The sequence below is a fragment of the Herpailurus yagouaroundi genome, unplaced genomic scaffold, assembly GCF_014898765.1.
Source record: "Herpailurus yagouaroundi ecotype Mexico unplaced genomic scaffold, PumYag 165, whole genome shotgun sequence".
Classification (NCBI taxonomy): domain Eukaryota; kingdom Metazoa; phylum Chordata; class Mammalia; order Carnivora; family Felidae; genus Herpailurus; species Herpailurus yagouaroundi.
The window spans coordinates 18,472,023-18,484,488 of NW_024412406.1; the positions used below are offsets into that span (position 1 = coordinate 18,472,023).

Here is a 12,466-nt window from a genome sequence, read left to right on the forward strand (position 1 = left end):
TCTGTGCTAACAGCCGAGATCCCAGAGCCTGGAGCCTGCTTGGGATTCCACGTCTCCCTCTCTCTCTGCCCCTCCCCTGCTTGTGCTCTCTCTCTCTCAAAAACAAACAAACTTTAAAAAAAAAAAAAAAAAAAGGATGACAGATTAAAAAACAAAAAAACCTCAAACTGCCAGGTAAGGGTACTAGTATTCAGTAATTCAAAATAAAGCAAAATTGCATCAACTCTCATTCTTCTACTCTGCCCTCTTTAAAATACATGGTAATATCTCATCAGTCTGACAATACACTGTATCTGGTATGTGAAAATGAGAGGGCTTTCTCAAAACTCCCTTGTATGATGAGCTGGGAAGATGATGAGATTTAGATGCATCGGCCTGTTTATCAGGATACTGGCCATAGGAAAATAACACTGAGAATACCCTTCCCAACCATCTACATTTATGCACATCTATAATTTGTCAAAATCAACGTAAAGAGCAATATGGCACCATAGTGCAAAAGAAAGTCTGCCAAATTTTTCTAATCATGTAGTGCATATCATTAACCCTGAAACTATGGGGGCACTTCACTGCCTATCAACTTCCTCCTTCTAGAGCACCACTCAAATTCAACTGGGTTTCCTGTTTCCTTTCACTTTGTTCAATTCAGATTATCTTTACCTAAAGTACTTCCAGACACTCTTTCACAGACCCTTTAGGCAATTATTTTCAACAATGCAAACCAAATCCATTATTCAGATCCATTATGTCAATTCATTTAGTATCATGACAATCCCCCTTATAACTACCTCATGTCATATCCTCTGCAAACATGGCATTTGTGTTAAAAGTCCTTTAGAGGCTTCTCTTTCCAGGAAGATGGGACAGACTAGTTTTCCCTACTCTTCCTCTTAACTAAAACTAAAAACCCTAGACATACATAAAACAAATAGGACTCTGAAAGGTGGGGACAAGACAGAATGGCTAGAACTTTGGGATCCAAAAGAACGACATAGGAGTGAGTTTCCTGTTTTTCTTTTGCTTCATATATCTCAGACTGGTTGCTGGAGTTAATGGGTAAAACTCAGAAATGTCAATGAATGCAGGGCGGGGGGAAAAAGCCCCAACAAAAGTCAGCTCTCCCAGCCAAAAAGGACCAAGAAAAGGGTAGGTTCCCAAGATAGAGAACTTATGTAAAATAACTACTCTACTCCAGCCAAATATACCACAGAAAGCACTGTGGCCCCACTTACACCATGCAGCAAAGACTAACTCCCATCCTCATTAGGCTATAAAGAGATGCCTCACACTCTGTAGGATGCTGTCAAAGAAGGCAGGGAGAAGGGACTTAACAAGGGTACCTCACTCCTTGTGGTATAGTGGGGACAATGTGGGGAGCCTCAAATTACACCCCATCCAGCAGTAATGAGGCACTCACACCTATCTGCTGGGATAACGTCACAAGAGGCCTTGTGGGAAGCTGGAGCTCACTTCTGTACCCTCAGGAGTGAACGGAGGCTGAATGAGAAACCTGGATTTCTGCTCCCACCTGGCAGAAAAAGGTGGCACCCACTCTTCTCCTGCCAGAGTGCTATTAGTGGAAAACATCTAAAAGAAAAGGTTTAGATCCAGAGTCTTCTATACCAAAAATATCTAAGTTTTAGTCAAAAATCCCTCCTCATACCAGGAACCTGAAAGAAGATGAACTGAATGCACAAAGACAATAGATGCCAGCTCTGAGAAGACAGAGATGTTAAAAATTATCTGACATATTTTAAAGAGGCTATGGTCAGAAGGCTTCAGGGAACAATTACCAGCACTCTTGAAGCAAATGAAAAAAATAGTCTCAGCAAAGAAACAGAAAATATAAAGGAGAATCCCAAATGAAAATTTTAGAACTAAAAAGTAAAATAACTGAAAAACACAGTACATAGGATCAAACCAAGAATGGAGAATGTTCTGTCTTTGGAGACAGAACAACAGAAATTATTCAATCTGAAAAACAAAAAGCAGACTAGGAAAAAAAAAAGTCAACAGTCTCAATAACCTGTATGACTATAAAAGATCTCATACTTGTGCTATCAGGGTCCCAGAAGGAGAGGAGAAAGAGGGCCACACTGAAAAGTACTTAAAGAAATAATGGCAGACAAGTTACTTAAAGAAAATATTTATAGAAATAATAACAAAGACATAAACCTGAAGATTCAAAGAAACTGAGTGAACTCCAAACAGGATAAACCCAAAGAAATCCATGCCAAGAAACACCTGGCTCAGACTTCTGAAAACCAAAGGCAAAGAAGAAATTTTTAAAGTAGCTACAGACAAAGGATACCCTAACTATAGGGGAAAAACTCATTGAATGACAGAGGATTTCTCATCTGAAACCATGGAGGCTTGAAGAAATGGCACACTGTTCGAGTGTTAAAAGAATAGAACTAACGGGGGGCCTGGGTAGCTTAGTCGGTTAAGTGTCTGACTCTTGGTTTTGGCTCAGTTTGTGATCTCACGGTTCATGAGTTGGGGCCCCACGTTGGCTCCATGCTGTCAGTGTGGAGCCTGCTTCGGATTCTCACTCTCTCTCAAAATAAGTAAATAAACTTTAAAAAATAAAATAAAATAAAAAAATAAATAAAAACTATGAACTCATAACCTCATGTCTAGCAAATATATATATTTCCCTCAAAACTGGGGAAATCAAGAATTCTCAAATAAAAAAAAAACAAAAAACTTATAGCAAGCACACCTATACTGAAATAATAGCTGAAGGAGTTCTCCAAATGGAAAGAAAGCAATAAAAAGAGAAACAGCATCAAGCAGAAAGAAAAACACAGCAAAAATGTGGGTAAATAGACTTATTCTCTCATCCTGTTTCTAAATTATGTTTGAAGGAAATATCATACTGATGTGATTCCAAATGTCTGTAAAGAAGGTTTTTAAGAAAATTATAAACAGGGAGGGTATTGGGACATAAAGAAGTTCAACTGGTAAAATGACAACACCAGTAGAATGTGGTAAGCTATGTATATATTATGTAATACCTAGGTCAACCACCAAAAGAACTTCACAAAGAAAGACACTCAAAAACACAGATAAATCAAAAAGGAAATCCAAAAAAAATGTTTAAGTCATCCACGGTAAAGCAGAAAAAAGAAAACAGAGAACAGAGGGGAAAAAAGAGTAGATTTGAACTCTAACATATCAATAACTACATAAATGTAAATGCTTTATATGCACCAAGTAAAAGACCAATTGGCAGAGTGGGTTAAAACAGACATAGCAATTCTAAATGTGTATGCACCAAATAGAAAGAGAAATACACAAATCCACAAATATTGCTGGAGATCTCAACACCCCCTTTTGAACAACTGTTAGAATAGACAATCAGAAAGGATGGAGAAAAATTCAACAATGGAACCTCTTCGACATTTATAGGATACACCTTTTTTTCAAATAACCACAGAAAATAAATCAAAATGGTCCATATCAAGGACCATTAAAATAACAAGTTTAAATTTTTTTTTTTAACATTTATTTTTGAGACAGAGAGAGACAGAGCATGAACGGGGGAGGGTCAGAGAGAGGGAGACACAGAATCTGAAACAGGCTCCAGGCTCTGAGCTGTCAGCACAGAGCCCGATGTGGGGCTTGAACTCATGGACTGCGAGATCATGACCTGAGCTGAAGTCGGACACTTAACCGACTGAGCTACCCAGGCGCCCCACTCAACAAGTTTAAAAGAAGCATATATAACATCTGTTCTCTGACCATAACAGAATCAAACTAGAACTCAATAATGCAAAGATAACAGCAAAATTTCCAAATATTTGGAAACTGAACAAACTTCTAAATAATCCATAGATCAAAGAAGATATCTCAAGGGAAATAAAAAAATATAGTGAGCTGGATTTTTTAAAAATACAATATATTGAAACATGTAGGGTACAGCTAAAGCAGTGTTGAGAGGGCAATTTATAGCACTAAAAATGGTTTCACAGTAATCTCCCTTTCAAATAAACAAACAAACAAAAACAGTAGTCTCCCCTTATCCACGGAGGAATACGTGCCAAGACCTCCAGTGGATGCCTGAAACTTTGGATAATACTGAACACTATATATACTGTGTTCCTGCCTACATCTACACATTGACAATAAAGTTTAAGTTATAAATTAAGCACAGCAAGAGATTAACAATAAAATAGAACAATTCTAACAATCTACTGTAATAAAAGCTATGTGAATGTGATCTCTCTCAAAATGTCTTACTGTACCATACTCATCCTTGTGACAAAATACCTACATGATGAGATGAAGTGAGGTGAATGACGTAGGCACTGTAACAGTTAGTACTGACCTTCTGACGATATGTCAGAAGGAGGATCATTTGCTTCTTACTGCAGTTGACTGTAGGTAAATGAAATCATGGAAAGACAAACTGCAGGCAAGAGGGGAGGAGTATCATATTAGAAAAAAAGGAAAAGTCTAAAATTAATAATGTAAGCTCCTACTTTATTTTTTTATTAATAAGTTCTTTTTTTTTTTTCAACATTTATTTTTGGGACAGAGAGAGACAGAGCATGAACAGGGGAGGGGCAGAGAGAGAGGGAGACACAGAATCGGAAACAGGCTCCAGGCTCTGAGCCATCAGCCCAGAGCCTGACGCGGGGCTCAAACTCACGGACCGCGAGATCGTGACCTGGCTGAAGTCGGACGCTTAACCGACTGCGCCACCCAGGCGCCCCTGTAAGCTCCTACTTTAAAAGCTTAGAAAAATATGAGCAAAATGAGCTCAAAGCAAATAGAAGAAAATAATAGGAGGAGAAACCAATCAAACAGAAAAATTGAAAACAGAAATATCAACGAAAAGAGTGTTGGTTCTTTGAAAAGATTAGTAAAATTGACAAGTCTTAAAAAAAGAGAAGACACAAATTACTAATATTAGGAAATGAAACGGGTATCACTACAGCCTTATAAACTACTACAAATACTACAAACAATGCTACACACATAAATTTGACCACTTAGATGAAATGGAGCAATTCCGTGAGAAGCACAAACTACTACATCTCACCCAACATGAAACTGATAAAAGTCCTATAACTTTATTAAAGAAATTGAATTCACAATTTTAAGACACAACAAAAAGAAATCTCCAAGCCCAGATGGTTTCACTGGAGAAAACTATAAAATATTTATAAAACAATTAACACCAGTTCTATATAATCTCTTCAGAACACAGAAGAGAGGCACTGTCCAATTCATTTTATGAAGCTAGTATTACCTTGACACCAAAACTAGACAAAGGATCACAGACTATAAAACAGAACTATAAATTTTTTTTTAAAAACATGTCCCAACAACATCGAGAAATCGAACAGGATCTACCAATGTTCTCCTCCACACATAGTCTCCTCCAATAACACTGAGATAATGAAAGAAATCATGCAAAATGGCCCAAGTTCAAGCCATAATGCAAGTCAATGAGGATTTCTTCCATTATAAGACAGGGACATACAGATATGTCACGAGAACAAATGAAGAATCAGAAAAATATCAAAGCTTTCAGATACATGCTGTCAAACTCACTGGATAGGGAACACTGAAAGGAGCAGCACAAGGACAGAAAGAACAATCCTGGATTGCTGCCAATTCCTGGGGAAATTCATGGGGAGAGAATGGCTATTTCAGGATTCTTTGAGGAGTAAATGATCTGACATTGAGAAGGTGATTATTGCAGCTTGGGGCCAACTGACAAGTTCAGATGAACCATAACATATCATTTATTTTCCATAATGCCATGCATTTAAGTGACCCCTTAAATTGAAATTAAGCAATGTAAGGTTCTCGATGACAGTGGGATCTTTATCTCTTCACCTTCTTACTATAATGTGCCTCTTGTTTTCTTGTTTCACCCCAGGCTCCGTGCTTCTGCTTCCTGTATATCACTGAGCATATAAAAACACTAATAGAGAACAGCAAAGTAGCTAAATGCCTTTAAAGTTCTTTGGTTGTCTTTATTTTTCTTTCATGATAATGTCCTTTTTGACTTTGATAGTTCACAAAAAATGTGATAGCACATGTCTTAAAAGTTTATAGTATTCCTTTGTAGAAATGAAGTAGTTTCTGTCTTTAACCAACAAGGATTTCAGACAAAAAAAAAAAAAAAAGCTATGGAAACACCCATTACCCATCTTTATGATTTTTTTCAAATAATGCTTTCTTAATTCAGACCTCGCTTAAGATTTGCCAAAAGCAATGAAAATAGATTATTGTTTCTCTCAAGAAGCTAACATTCTGGGTTTTTCTTCATTTGTCTTAACCTAACTTGCAATCTGAACTCAAAAAGAAAGTAACTCTCCACAGGAAATAACTATCATGTATGGTAGTTTTCTCTTTATACTGTGTAATGGTCTGTGCTGTAAAGAAGATGGTGTCCCAGGGGCGCCTGGGTGGCGCAGTCGGTTAAGCGTCCGACTTCAGCCAGGTCACGATCTCGCGGTCCGTGAGTTCGAGCCCCGCGTCAGGCTCTGGGCTGATGGCTCAGAGCCTGGAGCCTGTTTCCGATTCTGTGTCTCCCTCTTTCTCTGCCCCTCCCCTGTTCATGCTCTGTCTCTCTCTGTCCCCCCAAAAAATAAATAAACGTTGAAAAAAAAAGAATTAAAAACTTTTGCTTTCTGAAAGACTTAAATGAAAAGACAAGCTTTCACTTGTCCCATTATATGTGGGAGGAAAGATTTACATACTACTTATTACTACTTATCTGACAAGGACTCCAATCTAAAATACATAAAGAACTCTTGAAAATATCTCCAATTAGAAAATTGGACATGAAGAAACACTTTATCCAAAAGACAGCAAATAAGGGGCATCTGGGTGGCTCAGTAGGCTGAGCATCTGACTCTTGATATCAATTCAGGTCATGGTCTCACAGTTTGTGAATTCAAGTCCCACATCAGGCTCTGCCCTGACAGCACAGCACAGAGCCCGATTCTCTCTCATCCTCTCTCTCTGCCCCTCCCTGCTCACACACTCTGCCTTTCTCAAAATAAGTAAACTTAAAAAACAATTTTAAAAAATAGTTTTAAAAAAAAGATGGCAAATAAACTCTTGAAAAGATGTTCAACATCGTTAGCCATTAAGGAAACACAAATTAAAAACCACAATATCACCACACAACTACTAGAATGGTAAGAAAAGAAAAAAGAATGATGACACTAAATACTGGCAAAGATACAGCTAGATAAGCTATACATTACTACTGGGATTGACAAATAGTACAGCCACTCTGGAAAATGGTTTGCCAGTTTCATAAAACATAAACACGCAACTATTTCATGACTGAGATGACCCAGCAACTGCACTCATGGGCATTTACCCCAGAGAAATAAAAACTTATGCTCATTCAAACTTCGGTACACAAATGTTTGTAGCAACTTTATTCATAACAGCCCCAAACTGGAATCAATCCAGATGTTCCATCAATTGGTGCATGGTTAAACACAATGGTCCATCCATACCAAGGAATACTACCTCAGCTCTAAAAATGAAAAAAACTACAGGTATATACAACAATCTGGACAAATCACTAAAGAATTATGCTTGGCGAAAAAAGCCTGTCCCAAAAGGTTACATACTGTATGATTCAATTTGTATAACATTCTTGAAATGACAAAATTGTGAAAATGGAGAAAAGCTAAGTGCCTGCAACTGATTAAGGAGAGACTGGAGAGGGAAGGGAAGTGGGTGTAGCCACATGAGGGATAACTGCGATAGAGAAATGTTCTGTACCTCGACTTTTAGCAGTGTCAACATACTGGTTTTAATATTATACCAGTTTTGCAAGATGTTACCATTGGAGAAAATGGGGTACAGAGTACAGGAAATGTTTCTGTATTATTTCATACAACTGTATGTAATAATCTATTATCTCAAAATAAAAAGTTCAATTAAAAAATAAAATGAACATCTTTAAAAGCTCTATACCTGCTAATCTGCAGTATATGGTCTGTGTTCATTTACTACTATGTCCTCACTTCTACTTGTCATTCAAATCATCCATAAGCAATGAATTTGCCAAAAGCAATGGAAATAGATTACTGTTTCTTGGATTACTTGATTCTTATTTTATGCAGCTAATACCACTCAAATGAAATTACTCTTGCTAAAGTCAATGATAATCTTCCAACTACAAAACAAAATTGAAACTTGCTAGTTTTTTGATTTACCTAGCCTCTAAGTATTTGACACTGATAATTAGTTTATTCCCCTTCCATGAAATTCTCCTACCTCTGCTGGTTGTCCTTGATCCAGCATTCTCTTCTCTGAGAAGCCTTGCCAAACCTCTCTCATCCCACAGTGGCCTTCTGGATTTACTTAGTAAACTTTATAATATCAACATCATTGATTTCCTTTTTAATCTCCTCTAGCACACCAAATATTCCTAGAAAGCAGTGTCTTAGTTTACCTCTGTATTTCTGAGGCCTAATAAGAATGAAGAGTTGGGGCGCCTGGGTGGCTCAGTCGGTTTAACATCAGCTTGTGGGTTTGAGCCCCATGTCAGGCTCTGTGCTGACAGCTCGGAGCCTGGAGCCTGCTTCAGATTCTGCATCCCTCTCTCACTCTGCCCCTCCCCTGCTCATGCTCACTCGCTCTCTATCTCAAGAATAAACAAACACTAAAAAAATTAAAAAAAAAAAAAAGGAATGAAGAGTTAAATATGCTGCATGACTTGTTTATTAGACTGACAGTGTAGTCAATAATTTATTCAGGCTCTTTGAAATAAATGAAAGTACCTCTCTAACTCTTACACATTATGTCCTCTGAATCACACTCATCTTGACACAACTTTTAGGAAGCATTCTCCAGTGATTACACAAAGTCCCTAATGTGACCCACACTGATTCCTCTGCTCCAATAATATCATTTTAATTACTTATCTAAACATATTTATGATAGTTGCTTCTGGTTTCATATTAAGTTTCTGAAGGGCAGGCAATTCTATAACTCAAGCACTTAAGACACAATTATAGGTCTCTAGGAACTTTATAATACTGAGTGTTTAAAATAAACAGAAAAGAAGACTACTTGTGAAAAATAACTGGGTTAGTGACTAGAAATCAAATTAGGCTACTAAAAGAAAATATTGCAAATATCACCCTTTAAAATCATAAATACTGCATCTCAGCCCTGAGAGCCTTCCAGACTAACCTTCGTCTTGTTGAACACTCTTCTTCTTCGTTGGCTACCCATCCAACATCAGCAAAAGACACCACTGCATCCTCTCCTGGATGGCTAGGGCTCCATTCTGTTGTAGGGCTGGTAAGCTATAAGTTATAAACAGGAAAGGTGTTTGTCACCAAAATGTTAGAATAAAACTTTTTAATTACCCAAAGGAAAATCATCAGCTCTGGTGTTACAAACACATGGACAGTTTCTAACATCTCCATTGAAGGTCCCCACAAAAGAGAACATCAGTTATGTTGTATCGTTGCCTAATAGGTTTATGACAATCTCTGAATTATAACTTAACTTTATTCAATTTTTATTTTACAGGTCAAATGAGATTGGCTTTAAAAACAAGCCAACAGGGGTACACGGGTGGCTCAGTGGGTTAAGCATCCGACTTGTGATTCTGGCTCGGGTCATGATCTCACGGTTTGTGGGTTCGAGCCCAGCATGGGGCTCTGTGTTGACAGTGTGGAACTTGTTTGGGATTCCCTCTCTCTCCCTCTATGCCCCTCCCAGCTTGTGTGTGCATTCTCTCTTTCAAAATAAATGAACTAAAAACAAAACAAAAGTCTTAAAAAAAAAAAAAAGCCAACAAATACCTGTGTTCATCCTAAAATATTATGAAAATTTTTAGAATTTAAGCATTAAAAAAATCAATTTTTCTGAAGAGATTTAGTCAAAAAAAGTATAATAATAAGAACAAGCAAGCAATATATGTGCTAAATTTGGGAATATTTTTAAATGGATTCGTATATAGAGATGCTGTTAAAGTGCTGAAAATAACATTTTTAAAGATTTTTTTTTTTTAATGTTTACTTATTTCTGAGAGAGAGACAGAGCACGAGCAAGGGAGGGGCAGAGAGAGAGAGACACAGAGTCCGAAGCAGGCTCCAGGCTCTGGGCTGTCAGCACAAAGCCCGACGCGGGGCTCGAACTCATGACCTATGAGATCATGACATGAGCTGAAGTCAGACATTTAACCAACTGAGCCACCCAGGTGCCCCTGAAAATACATTGTTTTAAATCATGATTTTTAAAGTATTAACTATATTAAAGAACAAAACAAATAGAATTGTCTAAAGTTTAACCACGTAAATGACAGAATATTCTGAAATACAAAGCATGCAAGTTCTGAAATTTACCTTGGAAAGTAGATGGAAAGATAATTAAATTAAAGTGTTGTTATAAGTGTAATGCCTCAGAGACAGATGACCAATGACTAATGATTTTAAAATAAAGTTATCAGATTAATACTTCCTAAAAGTTAGTAACACTGAGGTTTAAATAAAAAAGAAAATGCAGACTTTTTAAATGAAGAAAAAAGTTAAAAAGGCCAAAGAGATTTACTTATTGACATATTTATCAGAAAAGTTGTGCTGTAACTCATGCTTTGTTTGAACCTTCTCAATACTATCGTTGCCAGATCAGGCTTTTGAAGCTACACTTAAATAATGCTTCTTCCTCAACAGTAAAATATACCACGCAAACACATAATACTGAAACAGTTAAATGTCTTTAATATTATGAATAAAATTTTAATTGAACACACTGGCTACTCGTATGTACACCCATTCTGGTACCATAATTACCTAACATTATCAACTTAATAAAGCAGCATTAGAAAACTGACATTTTAATAACACACTAAGAATATCAAGTATTTAAAATGCCTTAAATTACAGCTTTTGGGCAGGACAAAGGTACAGTCAAGAGGGAGAACAGTTGTATTAAAGGAGTAAATATTTAAGAATCTAATCCCAGGCAAGAACAAAAACTAATAATAGAATTAAGATGAAAAGCCTTTCAAAATACAAATGTTTTAGGGGCACCTGGGTTGTTCAGTTGATTAAACATCTGACTTCAGCTCAGGTCATGATCTCATGGTTTGTGGGTTCAAGCCCCACATTGGGCTCTGTGCTGACAGCTCTGGAGCCTGTTTGGATTCTGTGTCTCCCTCCCTCTCTGCCCCTACCTCGCTCATGCTCTGTCTCTCTCACAAATAAACAACAAAAAAAATTTTTTTTAATACAAATGTTTTAAAGCATGTACTTGAATAACTGGCCATAAGAGAAGAAAAGTAAACACTTTAAAAAGTACATTACCAAGGGATACGATCAAAGAAAAATCGAAAGGATTTTTATACTTCTCCCCCATTACATTTTAGATATTCATCCAAATAAGTCAATAAACACACAGATATTCAGTCAATGGATACCTTATACAACTTAAATTAACATAACTCAAATGGGCATCACATTTGATCTTAAGAGCCAGAGAAATCTGGCAATATTATTCCTATCCACTATTGAAAAGAGAATGATGGGGGTGCCCAGGTGACTCAGTAGGTTGAGAGTCCAACTTTGTTCAGCTCAGGTCATGATCTCGCAGTTCACGTGAGTTTGAGCCCCACATTGGGCTCACTACTGTTAGCCTGTCAGTGCAAAGCCTGCTTCAGATCCTCTCTCTGACCCTCCCCAACTTGTGCTTGCTCAAAAATAAATATTAAAAAAAAGAAAAGACAAAAGAAAACAGAATCATGTATTAACATTCCCATAACATTGTATTAGGGAGATTCCAAGTGGATTACATGGAAATACTTAAACAAAAAGGTCTCCAAGCCCTGTGGAAACTCCTAGAAGGAACACAGTATTTAATGGGCTATTCTGTACAAGTGAAAGATCATAAAAGTAAAAGTAAAACCTGAATGATGAAGATGCTAGTTCATGAAGATCAGTCTGTTTATAACTATTTTAGAAAATAAAATTGTAGGGGCACCTGGGTGGCTCAGTCGGTTAAGTGTATGACTCTTGATTTTAGCTCAGGTCATGATAATCTCATGCTCATGAGATCGAGCCCCATGTCAGGCTCCACCCCGGAAATGGAGCCTGCTAGGGATTCTCTCTCTCTCTGCCCCTCTCCCCTGCTCATGCTCTTAAACTAATTTTTTTTTTAATTTTTTTTTTCAATGTTTATTTATTTTTGGGACAGAGAGAGACAGAGCATGAACGGGGGAGGGGCAGAGAGAGAGGGAGACACAGAATCGGAAACAGGCTCCAGGCTCTGAGCCATCAGCCCAGAGCCCGACGCGGGGCTCGAACTCACGGACCGCGAGATCCTGACCTGGCTGAAGTCGGACGCTTAACCGACTGCGCCACCCAGGCGCCCCTTAAACTAATTTTTAAAAATGATAGTAAATAAAATTTTATTTCAATAGTTACTAGTTTGTTGGAAGTGAGGTATATTTAAGACAAGTAAAATGAAG

The 12,466-nt window shown here is 37.4% G+C and overlaps 1 protein-coding gene across 2 annotated transcripts in view; it reads right to left on the minus strand.

The window, feature by feature from the left end:
* MTFR1 (mitochondrial fission regulator 1) overlaps positions 1-12,466 on the minus strand; it is a 63,153-nt gene that overhangs the window by 14,757 nt on the left and 35,930 nt on the right. For both annotated transcript variants that reach the window (XM_040487703.1, XM_040487704.1), the window contains one exon: positions 9,184-9,299. In XM_040487703.1, the coding sequence (XP_040343637.1) occupies positions 9,184-9,299 (116 nt within the window). The remainder of the gene's footprint in view (positions 1-9,183; positions 9,300-12,466) is intronic.